A 27,993-nucleotide genomic window follows, 5' to 3' on the forward strand; every position below is an offset into this window, starting at 1 on the left:
TGTGCATGTGCACAAGAACTTCTGCAACAGCCTCTTATGCCCCAAATGGTGTCCACCCTCTCTCAGCTGGTTGCTGGGCACTGCTGTGGGGGGGATGGGTGAGGTGAGAGAAACGTGCCCCCTCCCCTTTTTACTGGGACAGCAGGTACCCTTTTCCCCTTTAGGGCTCCAGGCTGGACTCACACCTTTCTCTCCCTCTGGCTATATCACCAGTGGCATGGGTTGCTGTAGGCTAATCTCACCTTAGTCTCCAAAGCTGGCACTTTCTCTGGCTCTCAGGTGCTGGGGTTGTGTGTTGTGTCTGTGTTCCTGTTGCATGTCTGCACCTTCCACATTCATGGCATTCCTCTTCCTATGGTAGAATTTCCACTGTGATTTTCTACGTTTCCCCTGAGAACGTACTTCCTACACTTTTTTTTGTGTGTGTACTATTTATACCTTGCCTAGAGTAGTTTGCTGTTCCCCATTCTGCCATCTTGGGATCACAAAGTCATCAAGATTTGTAAAAGTTTTCCACTGATCTAATTATTAGAGTATGACATACATGATGCTATATCTTTTCTTTCACATAGCCAAATATCTTATTACAGAAGAAATTTTGACAGCAGTTAATGACAAAGGAAATAGCATTCATATACTTGGGCTTCAAGATTTTCTGTTCAATGGCCAGAGTTGGGCCAATTCAAAGCTGGGAGCCAGGGAATTCTTCTAGGTCTCCCACACAGGTACAGGGGCCCAACTCTTGGGTTATCCTCCAATGCTTTCCCATGTTATCAGCAGGGAGTTGGATCAGAAGTGGAGTAGTTGGGTCTCAAACCGGTGCAAAAATGGGAAGCTGGTGCCGCAGGCAGAGGCTTAACCTATTACACTACAGCTCTGGCCCTGTCTAAACACTCTTATTTTGAGAATATCTTTGATAGTCAACATGAAGAAAAATGTTATCTTTTGAACTGATTGGTACTTAACACGATAATAAGTGATCTGGTAATTCTATCATGAGAAATCTATTATAAATATGTAATCTTATCTATATAAAGTTGGAAAATATCTCAATGTTCTGTAAAATGAAAACAAATAGATACAGTTCAATTGTACAATATTGTTGGCTACACAATCCAGGTTATATAAGCAACTGAAAAATAATGATCATAATAAGTAAATGACAACAACAACATAGTTATAGTATGTGATATTAACTGCTAAAAAGTGTTAACACTATATTTAGTATGACTAAAATTACACATGATATATACATGGGAGGAGAAAGAATGGACATAATAAATCAAATATGCAATAAAACAAATAAAAGTTAGGTACAGTCATATTTAAAAACTTGCTCTGGCTCTGGCTTCCAATATATATTAAATGATTTTATAAAGAAAAGATAAGTGAGGGAATGAAAGGAAAAAAATTAAAATTCAATCATAAAAAATTAAAATTCAATCATGAAAAATTTATGTATTATATCAAGTTTTAAAAAAATGTATTTGAAAGTCAGAGTCACAGAGAGAGGAAGAGACAGAGAGAAAGAGAGATCTCCCATACGCTGGTTCACTCCCCAAATGGCTGCCATGAAGTCAGGAGTCAGGTGCTTCATCTGGGACTCCTATGTGAGTGGCATGGGCCCAATTACTTGGACTATCCAGCATGGAGCTGGATGGAAACGGGAGCAGCCAGGACATGAACTGGCATCCATATGGGATGCTAGTGTTGCAGGCAGTGTTCTTATCTACTACGCCACAACGCCGACCCTTATTGAGTTAATTTTTAAGCCAGGCCTCCCCAACAAAGCCATCTACTAACAGCAGGGGAGATCACACTATATGGAAATTGATTTTAGTGATTCCATAACTGAAAAATAGTTACAATTGATTTTTGATATGTAATTTCATCCCACTGAGATGTGAAATGAACCATAATAATTTGTATTGAAAGCAAGCCTTATTATTTGCTGATGCTATGCTTTTTCTCTTCCATACTTCAGCTCTTCTTCAGCTTGAGAAACCCTGCCCCTTTAATCCAATGGAGTATCTTCAAATGGAGCATTTCTCCATCTTCAATGGAGTATTTCTCACTCTCGGAAGCACTACTGAATCCAGTGGTTCCAGCAACAGAGACTGAGCTGAGAGTAAAGGAAATCCTGGAGAAACTGGATCGGCTGATCCCACCCAGACCTTTCACCCACGTGAACACCACCACCAGTGCCACACACAGCACAGCCACCATCCTCAACCCACGAGACAAGTACTGCGTGGGGGACCAGCTGGAAGTCTTGCTGGAGGTGAGGGACCACTTAGGACGCCGGAAGGAATATGGTGGGGATTTCCTGAGGGCCAGGATGTTCTCTCCAGCCCTGAAGGCGGGAGCCTCAGGAAAGGTGACCGACTTCAACAATGGTACCTACCTTGTCAGCTTCACTCTGTTCTGGGAGGGCCGGGTCTCCCTGTCTGTTCTGCTCATCCACCCCAGTGAAGGGGCATCAGCTCTCTGGAGGGCAAGGAACCAAGGCTATGATAGGGTGATCTTTGTGGGCCAGTTTGCTAATGGCACCTCCCGGGTCTTCTCTGAATGTGGCCTGACCCTAAATACAAGCAATGAACTCTGCCAGTACCTGGATGCCCGAGACCAAGAAGCCTTCTACTGCGAGAGGCCTCAACATGTTCCCTGTGATGCCCTGACCCACATGACCACCAGAACTAGAAATATTTCCTATCTTAGCAAAGAAGAATGGAACCTTTTCCACAGGTAAGCAGGCCCTCAAACACAATGATAGAGAAAAAGTATACTGAAGATTAGATCCACTGTGCCTAATATGAAGGTACTTCATTGCTTCTCAGCCTTTTGGCTAAGATAAAGTGTAATATGAAGGTACTTCAAGAGATTTATAAGAAAGTGGAATTAAAAGCATGAATTTATTCTGATACAAAAACTTTTTGAAATCCATGCATAATTTTCTCATATTATACTCTTTCACATAATATGAGAAAAATTGCACCAAAATGAATGCATATATTTAATTCCATTTTCCATATACTTAAAAATAGTTTTTTATATTATTATTTGAGAGGTAGAGAGAAAGTGAGAGGGAGGGAGAGAAAATTAGCTTCTGTCCACTGGTTCTCTTCCGTCCTCCAATGTCTGCAATGACTCCAGCTGAGTCAGGGATAAAGCTGGGGGGCAGGAATTCAATCCAGGTCTTTGACTTGTGTGGCAGGAATCCAATTATGTGATCTGTCACTGTGGCCTGTGAGAGTCTGCATCAGCAAGATGTTGGAATCAGGAGTTGACCCCAGGCACTCTGATGTGGGATGTGGGTGTTCTACTCTGACTCCCTAGCTGCCGGGGCAAACACTTGCCCACTATGAAATTTTTGAAGTTGCCTGATAGCTTTAGCTTTTATCATGCCAATTGATGTTGTCTGAGTCCAATGTTCAGAGCTGATTCTGGTAATATGTTCACAAGACCCCATACAGGTCACCTCTAGAAACATTTGCTAAAAGGAGTATGACCAGTGGAACTCTTTCTATAATATATACCTATAGTTTTTCATGGTCTATGATACTGACACATTCAGTAGGGCTGTTTTGTAGGCCAGCTTTTCCTATAATGCGTTCTATGAATATTAATCCATAATAGTACTAACAGACAGTATGGAAAAGAAAAATGTGGTAAATGGTATCATTATTCAATCTCCTTTACACTTTATATGTAACAAGTCATCAAATTCGGTAAATTATACCTCCCAACTCTCTCCCACACTCAGCTATTTCTATTGTTGTCGCTACTAGCCTGTATAAACTAGTATTATTCCTCAACCAGATTATCACAAAACCTCCAGAAATGATTTCCCTGTCTCAGTCTTGCTTCTTCCAATCTAGTCTCCACACCACACCTAACTAATTTTTTTAAATGCAGATTTGTCTTTTATTTTTTCATGTTTAAAACCCTTAACATATTAAGTTGCTCATCAACAGTCAGGGCAAGGGCTGGTCAAATCACCATTTCTCATAGTGTTCATTTCACTTCAAAAGGTTTCCTTTTTGGTGCTCGGTTAGTTGTCACCGATCAGGGAGAACATATGATATTTGTCCCTTTGGGACTGGCGTAGTTCACTCAGCATGATGTTTTCCAGATTCCTCCATCTTGTTGCAAATGACCAGATTTCATTGTTTTTGACTGCTGTATAGTATTCTACAGAGTACATGTCCCATAATTTCTTTATCCAGTCTACTGTTGATGGGCATTTGGGTTGGTTCCAGGTCTTAGCTATTGTGAATTGAGCTGCAATAAACATTAATGTGCAGACAGCTTTTTTGTTTGAAAATTCATTTCCTTTGGGTAAATTCCAAGGAATGGTATGGCTGGGTTGTATGGTAGGGTTATTTTCAGTTTTCTGAGGAATCTCCAGACTGACTTCCATAGTGGCTTAACCAATTTGCATTCCCACCAACAGTGGGTTGGTGTCCCCTTTCCCCCACATCCTCGCCAGCATCTATTGTTGGTGGATTTCTGAATGTGAGCCATTCTAACTGGGGTGAGGTGAAACCTCATTGTGGGTCCTTGGCCCATCTCTTAAGTGGGTTGCTTGTTTTGATGTTGTGGAGTTTCTTGATTTCTTTGTAGATTCTGGTTATCAACCCTTTATCTGTTGCATAGTTTGCAAATATTTTTTCCCATTCTGTCAGTTGCCTCTTCACTTTCCTGACTGTTTCTTTTGCAGTACAGAAAATTCTCAATTTGATGCAAATCCAAATGTTAATTTTGGCTTTGACTGCCTGTGCTTCTGAGGTGTTTTCCAAGAAGTCTTTGCCAGTACCTATATCTTGCAGAGTTCCTCCAATGCTCTCTAATAATTTGATGGTGTCGGGTCGTAGATTTAAGTCTTTAATCCATGTTGAGTGAATTTTTGTGTAAGGTGAAAGGTAGGGGTCTTGCTTCATGGTTCTGCACGTGGAAATCCAGTTTTCCCAGCACCATTTATTGAATAGACTGTCCTTACTCCAGGAATTGGTTTTGGATCTGTGATCAAATATAAGTTGGCTGTAGATGTTTGGATTGATTTCTGGTGTTTCAATTCTGTTCCATTGGTCTATCCATCTGTTTCTGTACCAGTACCATGCTGTTTTGATTACAACTGCCCTGTAGTATGTCCTGAAATCTGGTATTGTGATGCCTCCGGCTTTGTTTTTGTTGTCAAGATTGCTTTAGCTATTCGAGGTCTCTTGTGTCTCCACATGAATTTCAGCATCATTTTTTCTAGATCTGAGAAGAAGGTCTTTGGTATCTTGATTGGGATTGCATTGAATGTATAAATTGCTTTTGGGAGAATGGACATTTTGATGATATTGATTCTTCCCATCCATGAGCATGGAAGATTTTTCCATTTTTTGGTATCCTCTTCTATTTCTTCCTTTAAGGTTTTGTAATTTTCATCGTAGAGATCTTTAATGTCCTTGGTTAAGTTTATTCCAAGGTATTTGATTGTTTTTGTAGCTATTGTGAATGGGATTGATCTTAGAAGTTCTTCCTCAGCCATGGCATTGTCTGTGTATACAAAGGCTGTTGATTTTTGTGCATTGATTTTATACCCTGCTACTTTGCCAAAATCTTCTATGAGTTCCAATAATCTCTTAGTAGAGTTCTTTGGATCCCCTAAATAAAGAATCATATCATCTGCAAAGAGGGATAGTTTGAGTTCTTCCTTTTCAATTTGTATCCCTTTAATTTCTTTTTCTTGCCTAATTGCTCTGGATAGAACATCGAGAACTATATTGAATAGCAGTGGTGAGAGTGGGCATCCCTGTCTGGTACCAGATCTCACTGGAAATGCTTCCAACTTTTCCCCATTCAATAGGATGTTGGCTGTGGGTTTTTCACAGATTGCTTTGATTGTATTGAGGAATATTACTTCCATACTCAGTTTGCTTAGAGTTTCATCATGAAAGGGTGTTGTATTTTATCGAATGCTTTCTCGGCATCTATTGAGATAATCATATGGTTTTTCTTCTGCAGTCTGTTAATGTGGTGAATCACATTGATTGATTTGCGAATGTTGAACCATCCCTGCATACCAGGGATGAAGCCCACTTGGTCTGGGTGGATGATCTTTCTGATGTGTTGTTGCATTCCAATGGCGAGTATTTTATTGAGGATTTTTGCATCTAAGTTCATCAGGGATATTGGTCTGTAATTCTCTTTCTTTTTTTTAGTTCTATATATTATTTACTTTTTTTAACTTTTATTTAATGAATATAAATTTCCAAAGTACGACTTATGGATTACAATGGCTTCCCCCCCATACCGTCCCTCCCACCCACAACCCTCCCCTTTCCCACTCCCTCTCCCCTTCCATTCACATCAAGATTCATTTTCGATTAACTTAATATACAGAAGATCACAAAGTGAAATATATTGTTTGAGTACTCATTATAGCATTAAATCTCAATGTACAGCACATTAAGGACAGAGATCCTACATGAGGAGTAATTGCACAGTGACTCCTGTTGTTGACTTTACCAATTGACACTCCTGTCTATGGCATCAGTAATCTCCCTATGCTCCAGTCATGAGTTTCCAAGGCTATGGAAGCCCTCAGAGTTCTCCGACTCTTATCTTGTTTAGACAAGGTCATAGTCAAAGTGGAGGTTCTCTCCTCCCTTCAGAGAAAGGTACTTCCTTCTTTGAAGACCTGTTCTTTCCACTGGGATCTCACTCACAGAGATCTTTTTGCCAGAGTGTCTTGGCTTTCCATGCCTGAAATACTCTCATGGGCTTTTCAGACAGATCCGAATGCCTTTAGGGCTGATTCTGAGGCCAGAGTGCTATTTAGGACATCTGCCATTCTATGAGTCTGCTGAGTATCTCACTTCCCATGTTGGATCACTCTCCCCTTTATTTATTCTATCGGTTAGTGTTAGCAGGTACTAGACTTGTTTATGTGCTCCCTTTGACTCTTAGTCCTTTCATTATGATCAATTGTGAACTGAAATTGATCACTGGGACTAGTGAGATGGCATTGGTACATGCCACCTTGATGGGATTGAATTGGAATCCCCTGGTATGTTTCTAACTCTACCATTTGGGGCAAGTTCGATTGAGCATGTCCCAAATTATACATCTCTTCCCTCTCTTATTCCCACTCTTATGTTTAACAGGGATCACATTTCAGTTAATTTTCAACACTTAAGAATAACTGTGTATTAATTACAGAATTCAACCAATAGTATTAAGTAGAACAGACAAAAAATATTAAGAAGGATAATGTATTAAGTTGTTCATTAACAGTCAGGGCTATGCTGATCAAGTCACCGTTTCTCATAGTGTCCATTTCACTTCAACAGGTTTCCTTTTTGGTGTTCAGTCAGTTGTCACCAATCAGGGAGAACATATGGTATTTGTCCCTTTGGGACTGGCTTACTTCATTCAGCGTGATGTGTTCCAGATTCCTCCATATTGTTGCAAATGACTGGATTTCATTGTTTCTTACTGCGGTATAGTATTCTAAAGAGTACATATCCCATAATTTCTTTATCCAGTCTACCGTTGATGGGCATTTAGGTTGGTTCCAGGTCTTGGCTATTGTGAATTGTGCTGCAATAAACATTAGGGTGCAGACCACTTTTTTGTTTGCCAATTTAAACTCCTTTGGGTAAATTCCAAGGAGTGGGATGTCTGGGTCGAACGGTAGGGTTATCTTCAGGTTGCTGAGGAATCTCCAGTCTGACTTCCATAGTGGCTTAACCAATTTGCATTCCCACCAACAGTGGGTTAGTGTCCCTTTTTCCCCACATCCTCGCCAGCATCTGTTGTTGGTAGATTTCTGTATGTGAGCCATTCTAACCGGGGTGAGGTGAAACCTCATTGTGCTTTTGATTTGCATTTCCCTGATTGCTAGTGATCTTGAACATTTTTTCATGTGTCTGTTGGCCATTTGGATTTCCTCTTTTGAAAAATGTCTATTGAGGTCCTTGGCCCATCTCTTAAGTGGGTTGCTTGTTTTGATGTTGTGGAGTTTCTTGATCTCTTTTTAGATTCTGGTTATTAACCCTTTATCTGTTGCATAGTTTGCAAATATTTTTTCCCATTCTGTCGGTTGTCTCTTCACTCTCCTCTTTCTTTTGCAGTACAGAAACTTCTCAATTTGATGCAATCCCAGTAGTTGATTTTGGCTTTGACTGCCTGTGCCTCCCGGGTCTTTTCCAGAAATTCTTTGCCTGTGCCAATATGTTGAAGGGTTTCTCCAATGTTCTCTAATAACTTAATGGTGTCAGGACGTAGATTTAGGTCTTTAATCCACGTTGAATGGATTTTTGTGTAAGGTGTAAGGTAGGGGTCTTGCTTCATGTTTCTGCACATGGAAATCCAGTTTTCCCAGCACCATTTATTGAATAGACTGTCCTTGCTCCAGGAATTGGTTTTAGATCCTTGGTCAAATATAAGTTGGCTATAGATGTTTGGATTGATTTCTCGTGTTTCAATTCTGTTCCATTGGTCTATCCATCTGTTTCTGTACCAGTACCATGCTGTTTTGATTACAACTGCCCTGTAGTATGTCCTGAAATCTGGTACTGTGATGCCTCCGGCTTTGTTTTTGTTGTACAAGATTGCTTTAGCTATTCGAGGTCTCTTGTGCCTCCATATGAATTTCAGCATCATTTTTTCTAGATCTGAGAAGAAGGTCTTTGGTATCTTGATTGGGATTGCATTGAATGTATAAATTGCTTTTGGGAGAATGGACATTTTGATGATATTGATTCTTCCCATCCATGAGCATGGAAGATTTTTCCATTTCTTGGTATCCTCTTCTATTTCTTTCTTTAAGATTTTGTAATTTTCATCGTAGAGATCTTTAATGTCCTTGGTTAAGTTTATTCCAAGGTATTTGATTGTTTTTGTAGCTATTGTGAATGGGATTGATCTTAGCAGTTCTTTCTCAGTCATGGCATTGCTTGTCTATACAAAGGCTGTTGATTTTTGTGCATTGATTTTATATCCTGCCACTTTGCCAAACTCCTCTATGAGTTCCGATAGTCTCTTAGTAGAGTTCTTTGGATCCTCTAAGTAAAGAATCATATCGTCTGCAAAGAGGGATAGTTTGACTTCTTCCTTCTTGATTTGTATTCCTTTTATTTCTTTTTCTTGTCTGATGGCTCTGGCTAAAACTTCCAGCACTATGTTAAATAGCAGTGGTGAGAGTGGGCATCCCTGCCTGGTGCCAGATTTCAGTGGAAATGCTTCCAACTTTTCCTCATTCAATAGGATGCTGGCCGTGGTTTTTTTTATAAATTGCTTTGATTATATTGAGGAATGTTCCTTCTATACCCAATTTGCTTAGAGTTTTCATCATGAAAGGGTGTTGAATTTTATCAAATGCTTTCTTGGCGTCTATTCAGATAATCATATGGTTTTTCTTTTGCAGTCTGTTAATGTGGTGAATCACATTAATTGATTTGCGAATGTTGAACCATCCCTGCATACCAGGGATGAATCCCACTTGGTCTGGGTGGATGATTTTCCTGATGTGTTTTTGTACTCTATTGGTCAGAATTTTATTGAGGATTTTTGCGTCTATGTTCATCAGGGATATTGGTCTGTAATTTTCTTTCAGTGTTGTATCTTTCTCTAGCTTAGGGATTAAGGTGATGCTGGCTTCACAGAAAGAATTTGGGAGGATTCCCTCTTTTTCAATTGTTCTGAATAGTTTGAGAAGAAATGGGATTAGTTCTTCTTTAAATGTCTGGTAGAATTCAACAGTGAATCCATCTGGTCCTGGGCTTTTCTTTGTTGGGAGGGCCTTTATTACTGTTTCCATTTCTGTTTCAGTTATGGGTCTATTTAGGTTTTCTATGTCTTCATGGTTCAATTTTGGTAGATTGGATGTGTCCAGGAATCTATCCATTTCTGATAGATTTTCCTGTTTGCTGGCATACAGGTCCTTGTAGTAATTTCTGATGATTCTTTTTATTTCTATGGTGTCTGTTGTTACGTTTCCTTTTTCATCTCTGATTTTATTGATTTGGGTCTTTTCTGTTCTTTTTTTAGTTAGTTGGGCCAATGGGGTGTCAATTTTGTTTATTTTTTCAAAAAACCAGCTTCTTCCTTGGCTGATTTTTTGTAGTGTTTTTTTGGATTCAATCCTGTTAATTTCTTCTCTGGTTTTAATTATTTCTCTTCTCCTCCTAGATTTGGGTTTGGTTTGCTGCAATTTTTCTAGGTCATTGAGATGCGTTGAAAGCTCATTTATTTGGTACCTTTCCAATTTCTTGATATAGGCACCTATTGCTATAAATTTGCCTCTCAATACTGCTTTTGCTGTATCCCATAAGTTTTGATATGTTGTGTTGTTGTCTTCATTTACTTCCAGAAAGTTTTTGATTTCTCTTTTGATTTCTTTTATTTTTATTTTTATATTTTTGACAGGCAGAGTGGACAGTGAGAGAGAGAGATAGAGAGAAAGGTCTTCCTTTGCCGTTGGTTCACCCTCCAATGGCCGCCGCAGCCAGCGCGCTGCGGCCGGTGCACCGCGCTGATCCGATGGCAGGAGCCAGGAGCCAGGTGCTTTTCCTGGTCTCCCATGGGGTGCAGGGCCCAAGCACCTGGGCCATCCTCCACTGCACTCCCTGGCCTCAGCAGAGGGCTGGCCTGGAAGAGGGGCAACCGGGACAGAATCCGGCGCCCTGACCGGGACTAGAACCCGGTGTGCCGGCGCCACTAGGCGGAGGATTAGCCTAGTGAGCCGCGGCGCCGGCTCTTTTGATTTCTTGAATGACCCAGTGTTCATTAAGGAGCACGTTGTTCAGTCTCCATGTGTTTGCATACTTTCTGGGGTTTCCTGAGTTGCTAATTTCCAGCTTCATTCCACTGTGGTCTGAGAAGCTGCATGGTATGATTCTAATTCTTTTAAATTTGCTGAGACTTGCTTTATGGCCTAGTATGTGATCAATCCTAGAGAAGGTTCCATGCACTGCTGAGAAGAATGTGAAGTCTGTAGATGTAGGGTTGAAAGTTCTGTAGATATCTGTTAGATCCATTTGGGCAATAGTGTCAATTAAATCTGCTGTTTCCTTGTTGATCTTCTGTCCGGATGATCTGTCTATTTTTGAGAGTGGAGTATTGAAGTCCCCCAGTCCTATTGTATTGGAATCTAAATCTCCCTTTAAGTCCCTTAACATATCTTTTAAATAGACCGGTGCCCTGTAATTAGGTGCATATACATTTATAATAGTTACATCTTCCTGTTGAATTGAACCCTTAATCATTATATAGTGTCCCTCTTTGTCTCTCTTAACAGTTTTTGTATTAAAGTTTATTTTGTCTGATATTAATATGGCTACACCTGCTTTTTTTTGGTTTCTGTTGGCATGGAATATCTTTTTCCAACCTTTCACTTTCAGTCTGCATGCCTCTTTGTTAGAGAGATTTGTTTCTTGTAGGCAACAAATAGTTGGGTTGTGTTCTTTGAGCCAGTCAGCCAAACGGTGTCTTTTAACTGAAGAATTCAGACCATTAGTGTTCAAGTGACTATTGATACGTAGTGACTTTGCCCTGCCATTTTCCCGGAGATATTTTCTAGTATATGCTTTGAGCTTCCCATGCTCTTTTACTGGTAGGTGTTCTTCCTTTCCCTTCTTTCATATTGATGGCCGTGTTTCTGTGTTTCTGAGTGTAGCACATCTTTAAGTATCTTTTGCAGGGCCGGATGAGTGGCCACAAAGTCTTTCAATTTCTGTTTGCTATGAAAGGTCTTTATTTCACCTTCATTCACAAATGAGAGCTTGGCAGGATATAATATTCTGGGCTGGCAATTTTTCTCTCTTAGCACCTGTGCTATGTCTCGCCATTCCCTCCTAGCCTGTAGTGTTTCTGATGAGAAGTCTGCTGTGAGTCTGATTGGAGATCCTCTGAGAGTAATCTGACGTTTCTCTCTTGCACATTTTAGGATCTTTTCTTTATGTTTCACTGTGGTAAGTTTAATTACCACGTGTCGTGGTGAGGATCTCTTTTGGTCATGTTTATTGGGGGTTCTATGAGCTTCCTGTACTAGGATGTCTCTGTCCTTCTCCAAACCTGGAAAGTTCTCTGCTAGTATCTCACTAAAAAGGCCTTCTAATCCTTTCTCTCTCTCCATGCCTTCAGGAACTCCTAGAACTCGAATGTTGGTTTTTTTAATAGTATCCTCTAGATTCCCAACAATATTTTTTAGAATTCTAATTTCCTCTTCTTTTCTTTGGTTTGACTGTATGTTTTCCTGTGCTCTATCTTCTAAGTCCGATATTCTTTCTTCTGCTTCACCCATTCTGTTTTTAAGGCTTTCTAATGTGTTTGTCATTTGATCTATTGAGCTCTTCATTTCATTTTGATTTCTCTTCACTATCACACTTTCCTGTTCTACTAGTTTCTGAGTTTCATTTTGATTCTTCCTTAAAATTTCATTTTCACGAGAGAGATTTTCAATCTTGTCCATTAAGGATTTCTGTAGTTCAAGGATTTGCTTTTGAAAACTTCTAAATGTTCTTATCATAAATTTTTTGAAATCCGTATCTTGCATTTCTTCTATCTCATCATCTTCATAATCTTGGTTTGGGGTGTTTTGTTTATTTGGAGGCATCATAGTGTCATCGTTGATCTTGTTCCCTCGATTTCTGTGTTTGTTACTTGGCATAGTTAATTCTTCTTTCGTCACTGTGCGTGTTTTTTTTTATTTTTATTTTTTTATTTTATACTATGTCCGTGTTAAGTGGACTGCCTCCTGTTGGAGGAGCCTTGGAGGCTTGAGATGGGTGCGGCCTGAGAGCTCTGCTTGGTTCTTCCTGGTTAAGGGTGTGCAAAGGTGACACCCTCAGATTATGCATGGTAAATCTCTCTCTATTTATTTATTTATTTATTTATTTATTTATTTTATTCAGGGGATTAGTAACACCGCACGGCACGGCTGTGCAGAATTGATGGTATTTAGCTTCCAGTCTCTGGCTTCTACCCAAAGAGTCTGTTTAGGCTCCTCTGGACTCCCAGTGGGTTGCCTAGGCTACTGAATTGTAGTGACTCAGTTCCTTAGCTCTCCCCTGTTGATATGTAAATCCAGAGAGGGGGCCTGCTCTTTGTCTCTTGGGAATTCTTCTAGCCTTGCAGCCTTGCAACCTTTGCAGGGTTAGGGGAAAGAGAAACCCCCAAGCTTTTTTTTTTTTCCCTTCTTTCCGGTAGTGAGTTTGCTGCACTTCCCGGCCCCCCTCTAGATTCTGACCCTTGTTTCCCCGCCAATGTCTCGGGTTATTGAGCTCACCTCCCCTTCCAGCGCCGATGTGTGGACTCAGAGCCCTGGACATCGCAACTCTCCCCGCTGTTGTCTGTGTGACATGCACTCTCCTTCCCACACTGGCGCGCAGACCCTGCGGGTTCCGCGGCACCCGCGGTACCCGCGGCTCCCGCGGCTCGGTCCCGTGGCTCGGCTTCCGCGCGGTGGGCGACCTTGTTCTCCCAGTAGGTCCTCCGATTCACAGCCACTCGATCCAGAAGAGTTTCCTCTGCAATATTTTCCTGGTTCTTTTTTTCTGAGGCTACCGTAACTCCCCTTTTATTAAACTAAATTTTCCCGGACTGTCGGTGCGCGCCCTCACTATTCCGCCATCTTGGCTCCATATTTTGTAATTCTCTTTCAATGCTGCATCTTTTTCCGGCTTAGGAATTAAGGTGATGCTGGCTTCATAGAAAGAATTTGGGAGGAATCCCTCTTTTTCAATTGTTCTGAATAGTTTGAGAAGAATTGGAGTTAGTTCTTCTTTAAATGTCTGGTAGAATTCAGCAGTGAATCCATCTGGTCCTGGGCTTTTCTTTGTTGGGAGGGCCTTTATTACTGTTTCAATTTCTGTTTCAGTTATGGGTCTATTTAGGTTTTCTATGTCTTCCTGGTTCAATGTAGGTAGGTTGCATGTGTCCAGGAATCTATCCATTTCTGATATGTTTCCCTTTTTGCTGGCATACAAGTCCTTGTAGTAATTTCTGATGATTCTTTTTATTTCTGTGGTGTCTGTTATGTTTCCTTTTTCATATCTGATTTTATTGATTTGGGTCTTTTCTCTTCTTTTTTTAGTTAGTTGGGCCAATGGGGTGTCAATTTTGTTTATTTTTTCAAAAAGACCAGCTCTTCGTTTGGTTGAATTTTTAAAATTTTTTTGGATTCAATCTTGTTGATTTCTTCTCTGATTTTAATTATTTCTCTTCTCCTACTATATTTGGGTCTGGTTTGCTGCAGATGTTCTAGATCCTTGAGATGCATTGAAAGCTCATCTATTTGGTGCCTTTCCAATTTCTTGATATAGGCCCATTGATATAAACTTTCCTCTTAACACTGCTTTTGCTGTGTCCTGTAAGTTTTGGTATGTTGTGTTGCTATCCTCATTTACTTCCAGAAAATTTTTGATTTCTCTTTTAATTACTTCTATGACCCATTGTTCATTCAGGAGCATGTTGTTGAATCTCCATGTGTTTGCATATGCTCTCGGGATTCCTGAGTTGCTAATTTCAAACTTCATTCCTTTATGGTCTGAGAAGCTGCATGGTATGATTCTAATTCTTTTGAGTTTTCTGAGACTTGCTTTATGGCTTAGTATGTGGTCAATCCTAGAAAAGGTTCCATGTACTGCTGAGAAGAATGTAAATGCTTTATATGTAGGATGAAAAGTTCTGTAGATATCTGTTAGATCCCTCTTAGTATTTTTTTGTTTGTTCTACTTAATACTTTTGGTTGAATACTGTAATCAATACACAGTTATTCTTAAGTGCTGAAACTTAACTGAAAAGTGATCGCTGTTAAATATAAGAGTGGGAATAAGAGAGGGAAGAGATGTGCAATTCGGGACATGCTCAAGCTGACTTACCTCAAACGGTAGAGTTAGAAACATACCAGGGGATTCCAATTCAATCCCATCAAGGTGGCATGTACCAATGCCATCTCACTAGTCCCAGTGATCAATTTCTGTTCACAATTGATCATAATGATAGGACTAAGAGTCAAAGGGCTCACATAAACAAGACTAGTGTCTGCTAATACTAACTGATAGAATAAAAAAGGGAGAGAATGATCCAACATGGGAAGTGAGATACACAGCAGACTCAGAGAATGGCAGATGTTCTAAACAGCACTCTGGCCTCAGAATCAGCCCTTAAGGCATGCAGATCTGGCTGAAAAGCCCATGAGAGTGGAAAGCCAAGACACTCTTGCAAAAAAAAAAAAATGACCTAAATGAAAGATCTCCGCGAGTGAGATCCCAGTGAAAAGCACAGGTCATCAAAGAAGGAGGTACCTTTCTCTGAATGGAGGAGAGAACTTCCACTCTGACTACAACCTTGTCTAAATATGATCAGAGCTGGTGAACTCAAAAGGCTTCCATAGCCTTGGCAACTCATGACAAGAGCCTAGGGTGATTACTGATGCCATAAACAAGAGTGACAATTTGTTAAGTGAACAACAGGAGTCACTGTGCACTTACTCCTCATGTAGGATCTCTGTCCTTAATGTGCTGTACATTGTGATTTAATGCTATAACTAGTACTCAAACAGTATTTTTCACTTTATGTTTCTATGTGGGTGCAAACTGCTGAAATCTTTACTTAATATATGCTAAACTGATCTTCCGTATATAAAGAGAATTGAAAATGAATCTTGATGTGAATGGAATGGGAGAGGGAGAGGGAAAGGGGAGGGTTGTGGGTGGGAGGGAAGTTATGGGGGGGAAGCCATTGTAATCCATAAGCAGTACTTTGGAAATTTATATTCATTAAATAAAGTTAAAAAAATAAGAAATGAAAAAAAAACAAGAAATTGGTTATGAAAATAAACAATGTTAATTTGAAAAACAAAAAAAAACCTTAACATGAGCCTGACTGTCCGGGTGAAATCTGAACTCTTTAATGGGATTACATGGACATGCTCTGTAGCTTCTTTCCTGACCTTCATGATGTTTTACTCTTAGTCAAATTAAAGTTCTTTTATTTCCCAGATTTGCTTGAGACATCATTTCCTCCAGGAAGCATTTCATATCACTTTGCGAATTGCTGGTTTTATATTTTTCTATTGTGTTTTGTTCTTCACCAATAGAACACTTACTACACTATTGAATTTTCAATTTAATTTTTTATGTCCTCTGCTAAATTATAAGCTCTGTGAAGCAATAGTATTTATCTGTTTCACCATTTACTTATCCAATTTATAAATAGCACATTTTACATTCCAGACATAGCTCTCCATGTTAGGAATTAACATTCCAGTGGGACAGAAAGATAACAAACATATAAATAAATAACAAACATATAAATAAAAAATAACAGAAAGTCATTATGATAAGGGATTTTTAAATATCTTTATTTATTTATTTGAGAAGTAGAGTTAAAGACTAAGAGAGACAGAGAGAAAGGTCTTCCATCCTCTGGTTCACTCCCTAAATGGCCACAACAGCCAGAAATGAGCTGATCCAAAGCCAAGAGCCAGGAGCTTCTTCCAGATCTCTCATGTGGGTGCAGTGGCCCAAGTAATTGGGCCATCTGCTGCTGCTTTCCCAGACCTTAAGCAGAGAGCTTGATTGGAATGGGAGCAGATGGGATATGGACTGGCGCTCACATGGGATGTTGGTGCCAGAGGTGGAGGCTCAGCCTACTGTGCCACAGTGCCCACCCTTATGGTAAAGGATTTGAATGCAATGGTTTTAAAAGGTGCTCAGGTAAGATCTATTTTGAACAGTAGCCTGAATGTAGTGAGGAAGTTAGCCAGGTGAATTTTTGGAGAAATAACATTCTCTAGAGAAGGAGTAGGAACTGAGGCAAGAACATACCGGAATGGGATTGGGGAAGGGGGATGACAGAGACTTTGAGGCCAACTATGTGTTACTGTTGTGTCAGAGGTCTAGCACAATGCCTGCTTCCAAGAATGTTCTCACTACCTGTTTGTTGAATGAAAGTGAATTACAATCTGGGAAAATCACTAAATAGCTTTCTTTATAGTAGGATTTATCAGAAGCTTTAATGTGTGTCTTTTTTTTTTTTGACAGGCAGAGTGGACAGTGAGAGAGAGAGAGAGAGAGAGAGAGAGAAAGGTCTTCCTTTGCCGTTGGTTCACCCCACAATGGCTGCTGCAGCAGGCGCACTGTGGCCGGCGCACCGTGCTGATCCAAAGCCAGGAGCCAGGTGCTTCTCCTGGTCTCCCATCAGGTGCAGGGATCAAGCACTTGGGCCATCCTCCACTGCACTCCCAGGCCACATCAGAGAGCTGGACTGGAAGAGGGGCAACTGGGACAGAATCTGGTGCCCCAACTGGGACTAGAACGCAGTGTGCCAATGCCACAGGCGGAGGATTAGCCTATTGAGCCATGGCACTGGCCTAATGTGTGTCTTTTCAAGCAGGGGTAGAAACTAAACATTTCCACACATTTGTTTTCTGGATCATTTTAAGAAATTGATTCCAGAGTTTGGCAACTGCTAATGTGGAAAGGACTTGGTTTTCTGATACATGTTTAGAAGAGCAAACTGGATGATATTTTACCCTGGAAATTCAGGTTCAAATCTAATTCAAGTGTTTTGATGACACAGGGGTTAGGGCATAACTGACCCTACATCTCTATAAGATTTCCCTTCCAATCCTACCTCACCTGAGTTTATTTTTCTTTTCTGGACACAGGTACAGAAGAAATTCCTTTCTTCCATGGCTCAGCCAAAAGAGGCTGGGCTTTTTCAAATAAATTTTTAAATTGTAAGCAAAAGAAAATTCATCATTGAGCCATAGAGAGATGGCTATTTCATCTTGAAGGTCTAAGAATTGTCCTCAATGTAGGTCAGAGACCAAGAGACCATCTGCGCCTGATTCCATATTCACAGTTGGCCACATTTGATTCCCTCTTTTTGTAAAACAAAACTTATTTGAGGTATATAAATTTCATTTATTTCATGTTTGCAGATTTAGGAACACAGTGATACTTCCCTTCCTACCATCCATCCCAACCATGCTCCCATTCTTCCTTCTCTTTTCTCTCCTATCCCCTCTCAATTTTTACAATTATCTAGTTTGTTTACTTTATACTCATAAGATTAACCCTGAGCATTTTTTCATGTGTCTGTTGGCCATTTGAATTTTCTCTTTTGAAAAATGTTTGTTCAAGTCCTTTGCCCATATCTTAACTGGATTGTTTGTTTTGTTATTGTTGAGTTTCTTGAGCTCATTATAGATTTGGGATATAAATCTTTTGTCAGTTTCATAGTTTGCAAATATTTCTTCTCATTCTGCCAGTTGCCTCTTCACTTTATAGTGTTTTTTGCAATGCAGAAGCTTCTCAGCTTGATGTAACCCCATTTGTCAATTTTGGCTTTGGTTGCCTGTGCTTCTGAGATCTCTTCCAAAAAGGTTTTGCCTATGCCAGTGTCCTACAAAGTTCCCCCAATATTCTCCTCTAGTAATTTGATGATAACAGGATTTAGATCCTTGATTCAATTTGAGTAGATTTTTGTGTAAGGCGTAAGGTAGAGTCTTGTTTCATACTTCTGCATGTGGAGCTCCAATTTTCCCAGCACAATTTTTTGAGAGATTGTCTTTTCTCCATGGATTGATTTTAGCTCCTTTGTCAAAGATTAGTTGGTTGTAGATGCATGGACTGATTTTTGGAGTTTCTATTCTGTTATATTGGTCTACATGTCTATTTTTGTGCCAGTACCAGACTGTTTTGATTATGACTACTTAGCAGTATGTCAGAAATCTGGTACTGTGATGCCTCAAGCTTTGTTTTTTTTTAAAGATTTATTTGATTTATTTGAAAGACAGATATACAGAGAGAGGTAGAGACAGAGAGAGAGGTCCTCCATTTGCTGGTTCACTCCCCATTTGGCTGCAATGGTTGGAGCTGCGCCAGTCCGAAACCAGGAGCCAGGAGCTTCTTCTGGGTCTCTCGCATGGGTGCAGGGGCCCAAGGACTTGGACCATCTTCCACTGCTATCCCAGGCCATAGCAGAGAGCTGGATCATAAGTGGAGCAGCTGAGACTAGAACCGGCGCCCATATGGGATGCCAGCACTTCAGGCCAGGGGTTTAACCAGCTGTGCACAGTGCCAGCCCTTCAAGCTTTGTGTTTTTTTTTTTTTTAAGATTGTTTAGCTATTTAGAGTCTCTTGTGTTTCCATTTGAATTTTTTCTTTTTTTTCTTTTTCTTTTTTTTAACTTTTATTTAATGAATATAAATTTCCAAAGTACAGATTATGGATTACAATGGCTTCCCCCCCATAGCATCATTTTCTTCTAGTTATGAGAAGAACTTCATTGGTATTCTGATTGGAATAAAATTGATTCTATAAATTGCTTTTGGTAGTATAGACATTTTGATGATATTTATTCTTCCAATCCATGAACATGGAAGATTTTTCCATCTTTTGTGTCTTCTTCTATTTCTATTTTAAATTTTTTTTTTATTTTTCATCATAGAGATTTTTCACCTCCTTGGTTAATTGTATTCCAAGGCATTTAATTTTAATTTAGTTTAGCCAATGGGAGTCATAGAGTCCAATACAATAGTAATGGGGAACTTCAACATCCCCATTTTCATCAATGAACAGATCAACTAGACAAAAAAAAATCAACAAAGGAACAATAGAGCTAATTGACACTATCAACCAAATGCACTTGATATCTACAGAACCTCTCACCCCACGGTTGTAAAGTACACATTGTTTTCATCAGTGCATGGAATTTTCTCTAGGATAGACCATGTGCTAGGCCATAAAGCAAATCTCAGTAAAATAAAAATATCAGAATCATACCATGCATTTTATCTGACCACAATGGAATGAAGCTGGAAATTAACAGCTCAAGAACCTTAGAACATATGCAAACAATGGAGACTGAACAACTTGTTCCTGAAAGAACAGTGGGGCATTGAAGATGTCAAAAGAGAAAGTACAAAATTCCTGGAAACTAATGAAGATGACAGTAAAACCTATCAAATCTTATGGGATACAGTAAGAGCAGAGTTAAGATGGAATTTTATAGCAATGAGTGCCTATATCAAGAAACTGAAAAGTCATCAAATAAGTGAGCTATCAGTGCATCTTAAGAACCTAGCAAAACAACAACAAACCAAACCTAAACATAGTAGGAGCAAAGAAATAATTAAAATTAGAGAAGAAATAAACAAAATTGAAACAAAAAATAAACATACAAAAATCAGTGAAATGAAGAGTTGTTCTTTTTTAAAAAAATAAGCAAAATTGACATATTATTGGCCAACAAACCAAAAAAAATGAGGGAACAGAGTCAAATTAATAAAATCAGAGATGAAAAATGAAATCCAACAGCAGATGCCACAGAAATTAAAAAAAGCATCAGGAATTACTACAAAGAGCTATATGGCAACAATTTGGAAAATCTAGAAGAAACTGATAGGTTCCTAGACACATAAAATCTACCAAAATTGATTCACAAAGACACAGAAAACCTAACACAGCAAGAATAAAGGCAGAGATAGAATCAGTAATAAAGACCCCCCCAGCAAAGAAAAGCCCAGGACTGGATGACTTCACTGCTGAATTCTACCAGACATTTAAAGAAAAACTAATTCTAATTCTTCTCAAGCTATTCAAAATGATTGAAAGGGAAGGAACCCTCCCAAACTCCTTCTATGAAGCCAGCATCACCTTACTTCCTAAACCAGAAAAAGATGCAACAGAGAAAGAACTATAGACCAATATCGCTGATGAAAATCAATGCAGAAATCCTCAACAGAATACTACATAATCAAATCCAACAACACATCAGAAAGATGGTTCACTCAGATGAAGTGGGATTTATCCCTGGTATGCAGGGATGGTTCAACACCCACAAATCAATCAATGATCACATTAACAAACTAAAGAACAAAAACCATATGATTATCTCAATAAAGCATTTGATAAAATATGACATCCTTTCATGATGAAAACCTTAAGCAAATTGGGAATAGGAGGAATATTTCTCAACACAATCAAGGCAACTTATGACAAATCCACAGCCAGCATCCTATTGAATGGGAAAAAATTGGAAGTATTCCCACTGAGATCTGGAACCAGACAAGGATGCCTACTCTCACCATTGCTATTCAATATAATCCTAGAAGTTTTAGCCAGAGCCATTAGGCATGAAAAAGAAATCAAAAGGATACAAATTAGAATGGACAAAGTCAAATTATCTCTATTTGAAGATGACATGATTCTAAATATAAGGGAACCAAAAGACTACACTAAGAGACTATTGGAACTCACAAGAGTTTGGTATGGTCAAATAATATCAAATTAACACACAAAAATCATTATGTACACAGACAATGCTTTGGCTCCCTCCTGAGATAGTTCTCATGGAAGCCTGGGTTGTAGGAACCATCTTTGCAGTTTACTGGCTATGTTTCAGGATTCGCAAAGTCCCTATTTTACTTCCCAATAGACACATTTCTTTTCCAGATTTCATGCTCTGTCTAAGCTGTCAAATTTTTCCCACTGCATGAAGGATTGAGTGCACCTGTAAGCAGTACTTGGCTTCATAAAGATCATATATCTTAGACATCTTCTTTGACATTCTATTGTTAAGATGTAAGTCCCCTTCTGAGACCTAAGCAAGGTTCTTCTCAAAGTCCTCAAACTAAGCCCCTTTCCCTTTCATTTGTAACCTAGTTAATACGTTTTCTCACTAAATTTGTTACTTCCAACCCTGGCTACAAAATCAGAGATGCTAATTCCTCATCTGATCACTTCTTCCAAGTTAAAGAAAAAGTCTTTTTCTTTTTTATTTAAGAGTCTTATGGATAATCATGTAAGGAAAACAATTGGGTTGCCATAAGAAAAGACATCATATAGGCAACACAATTACTCACAATTCTTTAAATTTCTATTATGATCTAATATTGCAGGACCTCTTCAAAAATATACACACACAAATACAGTAGGCACTAAAATTAGTGCTTTGTATCATGACACCATATTCTTAATCTAAACTTTAATACACCATCAAAGTTCAGCTTTGGTAACCAAATTCACACAGTATCCAGGTCGTGGTCTCATTTGTTATCTTCATTACCTGTGATAGATGTGGGAGAACTATTGGTAAATCAACTTCATATTTTCTACTTAAACAAGTTTTAATTTCATGCCAAAGATAGGTCTCATGGGATCCTCAAAAATAAAAATTGCAGCCATTTGTTAAGTAACTACTATATGTTAGGATTTATTATGGTTGTGTCCCTTGTATTATACCTTTAACCTCAGGAAGACACTTTGGAGTGGTTATTATTATGATCATTTTATAGATGAGGAGATTTAATAACAGACATATTAAATAGGTTGTTCAAAGTCATGCATCAAGAAAGTGGAAAAGTCAGAATTGGGTCCTAGTCTACCCAACTCTAAAGTCAATGGGCCATAGCAACATCCCACGTGACACCACCACTCCATGTAGCCATCATTCACCTGCCACTGGCCTCTCATTTCTTCACTCAATGACCTCACAGACAAGATATATTATTCCCATTTGACCTAAAAATTCCTTTCTTGGGATTCAGGTACATCTTCTCCATCTTGGAAAATACTTTCATTTTCCTTTTGGAGGTTTTGGTGGCTCTGACTCTGAAATCCTAACTTCCGCTAGCTGGATTTAATTCTGATAGAATGAATTTTATTTGATCAGATATACCACCAGATTAATTGTCAGGAAGGACTGATACCTTGTAGTGAAATACACTGAGAAAATTACAATAAGTAAGACTGATCTGATTCCTCAAGGAGATAATAAACTATGGAAATTATTTCTGGTGAATTATGAACGTGATAAATGGATGAAGATGAAGCTGGAGATGTTGCTACACTCACAAGAGATTTGGTTTTTACCCTGTAGGTTGATGATGGAAAGTTGTGGAAAGATTTTGTACAAGGGTATGAAACAGACAACACAGAGGTTGTATTTAGATGTGATAAAGCAAAGATGGCAGAAAGATAATATCTTGATAATTTAGAGCAGTGTTCTCAAAGTAATGTTCCTGGAGCAGTAGCATCAGCTTCACACACACAGCTGCTTGTTAGAAACCCAAATTCTTGAGTCCCAACATAGAACTATTGAAAGAAACAGTGGGTGATGAGGCTTGGCAATCTGAGTTGTAACAACTATTCCAGGTAATTCTGACTCATTCTCAAGTTTGAGACGCTTTGGCCTTGGAGCAGGTCACTAAGGGCTTGAACTGCTGCAGTAAAAAGATGGAGAAAAAGGATTGTGGTAGCGAATCACTTAGAATATAAAATTAAAGGATGATAGAAGGTAGACAGCGAGAGGATTTAATGGATTACACATGGAGGTGAGTGCTGCTCTCTGGATTCTCAGATGCCCTATCAGTAGCAGGATAGTTTCTGAGAATTCTGATCCATTTACCTCGCCCAGAATATCTTAAACACATCAAAATAATGAAAAACAAAGCATTTTCAGGGGATTAAGAGTGGTTCAATCCATCTAAACCAGTAATTCACTCTTACATTATTGTTTGGACAAATATTAAGCTCATTTGTTTCCCTATTTCTTGAAGGTCTAATATAGGAGTTGAAATGATGAAGAATTTTATCTCCATCGAGGTCTCACCATGTAACAGTAAGTCTGTGCTATTGCCTACCGTGTCCACAGGTTCTTCATTTTCAAAAAACTATTTATTTATTTATTTGAAAGGTGGAGTTAGAGGGAGGCTGGGAGGGAGGGAGGGAGTGAGAGAGAGAGAGAGAGATATTCCATCTGCTGATTCACTCCTCAAATTTATTCATTTAAAGAACACTATTGAGGCTGGCGCTGTGGCTCACTAGGCTAATCCTCTGCCTGCGGCACCGGCACTCCAGGTTCTAGTCCTGGTTGGGGCGCCTGTTCTGTCCCGGTTGCTCCTCTTCCAATCCAACTCTCTGCTGTGGCCCTGGAAAGCAGTGGAGGATGGCCCAAGTGCTTGGGCCCTGCACCCGCATGGGAGACCAGGAGGAAGCACCTGGCTCCTGGCTTCGGATAGGTGCAGCGCACCGGCCATAGCGGCCATTTAGGGGGTGAACCAACGGAAGGAAGACCTTTCTCTCTCTCTCTCACTGTCTAACTCTGCCTGTCAAAAAAAAAAAAAAAAAAAATCTTGAACCCTGTCCTAAAGCCTACAACCTCTGAAAAAGACTGATCTCTTCTCTAATGTGGCAATCACAATCCACACCCAATTTTTACATCAAAGAAAGCACTTGGATTCTTAAGCTAACTTGAGTCCTCATAACTCCTCTTTTGTTTACCTCTTGCCTGGACAGTTCTTTGCAGTAAAGGCAGGCAGGTTCCTAGAGATGGTGCCCAACTTATTTTTTGGAGCCACTTACAAACTTGATGTAATTGGATATGGATAATGCATGTTATTAAACTTATACCCCGGGGCTGGCACTGTGGCTCAGTGGGTTAAAGTTCTGACTTGCAACACTGACATCTCATATGGGTGCTGGTTCGAGTCCCGGCAGCTCCAGTTCCAATCCAGTTCCCAGCTAATGCACCTGAGAAGGCAGCAGAGGATGTCCCAAGTGCTTGAGCCCCTGCACCACATGGGAGACTTTGACTTTGGTTTGGCTCAGTCTTGGCTGTTTCAGCCACTTGGATAGTGAACCAGTGGGTGGAAGATTCTCTCTCTCTCTCTCTCTTGCTCTCACTCTCACCCTGTCTCTCCTTCTCTCTCTCTGTAACTTTGAATCTAAAATAAATAAATAAACCTTTAAACTTATACCCCGAACCTAAGCAATGCAGGTGGACGATGAAGACATGCTTTCTAAGCAACCAGGGTAAAAATGGCCTCAGAATCTCACCTGAGTTCAGCCTCCAGCAGAGCCAGTGAATCCAGCTTAGGCCCTTTTAATGGTGGGACGTTTTCAACAAGGAAGCCATGGTCCTACTTTTTCCTGCACTTGTCAGAACACACTGAGAATATTACATTCAGTTCTAGACATAACAATTAAGCATTTAAGGGTTTGCAGGTTTTACTGTAAAACATGATTCTGGTACACACAAAATAAACAATTTTCAACAATGATTCCATAAATGCTCAAGCTTCTTTCATGGATAAGCGGTTTGAAGGGGGTTGGGGATTTGCAGCGTGGCAAAGCCAGTGTCGTTGGTGCAGTGTTCAACTGGGCTACTGAGCCCTGCTATTCCTCGGTCACACATGTGCTGGCTGTAGCCAGTTTTCTCATAGTTATGTGGCCTTGGGGACAAGGTGGAGCCCAGAGAGACAGTGTGAATGCAAAAGAGAAAACTCCAAGAAAAACCCAGTGAGAATTGTTAATTCATTCTTTGACATGATCTTACTCAACAAATATTTGGGGAAGGGAGGAGGGTAGAAACATAGACCAAGAGCTGGGTAAAGGAAAATAACAGGAAGGCAGCGGTGAGGAGAGTGTTTTAAAATAACCCGTGGTAATAAAAGTGACTGACTGTGGGCCTTTTCATTGCCAGACAGTGAGAACATCAGAGAGAAATGTCAGATTGGGATGAAGAGTCCTTTCCCTAGTGGTTATGCTTTGAAGGGAAGGTGGATTACAGCATTTTGCAAACAGATCAAGTTCAGTGAAATAAAAAACATAAACGACTGTTTGGAAAGAAAACGTATTTACCTCATGGGAGATTCAACACTGCGTCAGTGGATACACTACTTAAAAAAAGTTGTGACAAGTATGTATTTTGTTATTATTTTGAAATTGTGATTGGCTTCTGAGGGTTATTTTTTAAAATCACCATTAGACTCCTTTGCTTTCCTCTTCTGATCTTAATTTTAGATTTTTTTAATTTATCAAACTCTTAGCTTTGAGTTTTTAATATAAAGTTAGTTTTCATTTACAAATATTAATTTTTCTTCCTCCTGTCTTCTGATAAATGTCCAAAGTTTTAGTTAAGATTTTAATTCATATGCTAAAATTCTTTACCTTGCATAGGCATCAATGCTATTATTTCAAATGATCTTGGTTAGAATTCTAGATACTGTATGAATTTTAAAATTATATCACTTTCTTCTTCTTAAAAGTCTTACTGATTTGTTTCCCATCAGCCTTAAAATATTTTGGTCATCATGGAACTAGAACCTTTGAAACACACATTCTTCTGGATGTTGAAAGACATATTTTGATTCAGTGGAAAAAACACAGTTATCCATTTGTTACCCTAAAGGTTTTCTCAGTGAAAGATGAAAACTATATTTCGCGAGAAATTGACCGTGTGGCAGGTGACAAAGACACGGCCATTGTCATTACCCTTGGCCAACATTTCAGACCTTTTCCCATCAAGACTTTCATCCGCAGAGCCATCAATATTCAAAAGGCCATCAAACGTCTATTCCTGCGAAGCCCAGAGACCAAGGTGATACTGAAAACTGAAAATACCAGGGAGATTCATTCAAATGCAGAGATGTTCAGTGACTTTCATGGTTATATTCAGAATCTTGTCATGAGGGAGATTTTTGCAGATCTCAATGTGGGTGTTATTGATGCCTGGGACATGGCAGTTGCATATCACACTGATAACATTCATCCACCTGATTATGTGATTGAAAGTCAAATTGATATGTTCTTAAATTATATTTGCTAGAGGAAAAATACAAAGAAACAGCATGAGTCATTCTCTGTAGATGGTCTCATATATATGGCAAGGATAGTTTAATGCAATCTGAGGTAAGAGTGAACCGAATTTAAAAAAAAAATAAATTGGGGGTTGGTGCTGTAGTGTAGTGGATTAAGCCACTGCCTGCAGTGCCAGCATCCCATATTGGCACTTGTTCAAGTGCCGGTTGCTCCACTTCTGATCCAGCTCTCTGCTATGGCCTGGGAATCAGTAGAAGATGATCCAAGTGCTTAGGCCCCTGTACACACAGGGGAGACCTGGAAGAAGTTCCTGGCTCTTGGCTTTGGATTGGCCCAGCTCTGGCCATTGTGGCCATTTGAGGAGTCAGCCAGCAAATGGAAGACCTCTCTTCTCTTCTCTCTTTCTCTCTTTCTCTCTCTCTCTGGTTCTGCCTCTTTATAACTCTGTCTTTCAAATAAATAAATAAATCTTTTAAAACAATTAAATTGTTGCTAAATATACACAACTTAAAATTTTCCATGAAAATCTTTTTTAAATTTGTAATTCAATGGCATTGGGTACATTCACAATGTTGTGCAGCCATTACCGCAATCCTTCCCTAGAACTTTCTCATTATCCCTAACAGAATCTCTGTACCTATTAAACAGTAACTCCATATTCTCCCCTACTCCTGGTTCTTGGTGACCACCATCATACTTTCTGCCTCTATGAATCTGACTATTCTAGGTAGCTCATATAAATGAAGTCATAGCATTTGTCCCTTTCTGTCTGGCTTATTTCACAGAGGATATTGCCTTCAAGCTTCATCCATGTTGTAACATGTGTCAGACTATCCTCCTTTGAAGATTGACTAATATTCCATTATATGTATAAACCACATTTTGTTTATTCATCTATTGACTGATATTTGGGTTGTTTCTATCTTTTTGGCCATTGTATATAATGCTGCTATGAAGAAAAAACAAAAATAAAAGATATGTCTTCAGTGCTGAGCACATCTGAATAGCAAATTGTCATCATCCATGATTTAATTTAAGAAACAGACAGCCTTGTAGCTGGTGTTGTGGCACAACAGGTTAAGCTGCCACCTGCAACCTTGTCATTCCACAAAAGCTCTGCTTTGAGTCCTGGCTGCTCCACTTCTGTTCCAGCTCCCTGCTAATGTGCCTGGGAAAGCAGGAAAGATGGCCCAAGTGCTTGGGCCCCTCCATCAACATGGGAGACCCAAGTGGAGTTCCAGTCTACTGGCTTTGGCCTGGCCCAGTCCCAGCCACTGTGGCCATTTTGGGGGTGAACCAGCAGATGGAAGATCTCTCGTTCTCTCTCTCTCTCAACTCTGCCTTTCAAATAAATAAAACAAGTCTTTAATTCCAATGTATGTGTACA

The 27,993-nt window shown here is 39.5% G+C and overlaps 1 protein-coding gene across 4 annotated transcripts in view; it reads left to right on the top strand.

Moving 5' to 3' along the window:
- LOC100357107 (NXPE family member 2) overlaps positions 1-27,981 on the top strand; it is a 38,826-nt gene extending 10,845 nt beyond the window's left edge. For all 4 annotated transcript variants that reach the window (XM_051849113.2, XM_070078585.1, XM_002708413.3 and 1 more), the window contains 4 exons: positions 1,985-2,745; positions 23,564-23,625; positions 25,489-25,704; positions 26,078-27,981. In XM_051849113.2, coding sequence (XP_051705073.2) covers positions 1,985-2,745; positions 23,564-23,625; positions 25,489-25,704; positions 26,078-26,613 — 1,575 coding nt within the window. In that variant the 3' untranslated portion in view covers positions 26,614-27,981. The remainder of the gene's footprint in view (positions 1-1,984; positions 2,746-23,563; positions 23,626-25,488; positions 25,705-26,077) is intronic.
- Positions 27,982-27,993: the final 12 nt, after the last annotated feature.

This window comes from Oryctolagus cuniculus, chromosome 1 (genome assembly GCF_964237555.1).
Source record: "Oryctolagus cuniculus chromosome 1, mOryCun1.1, whole genome shotgun sequence".
NCBI lineage: Eukaryota > Metazoa > Chordata > Mammalia > Lagomorpha > Leporidae > Oryctolagus > Oryctolagus cuniculus.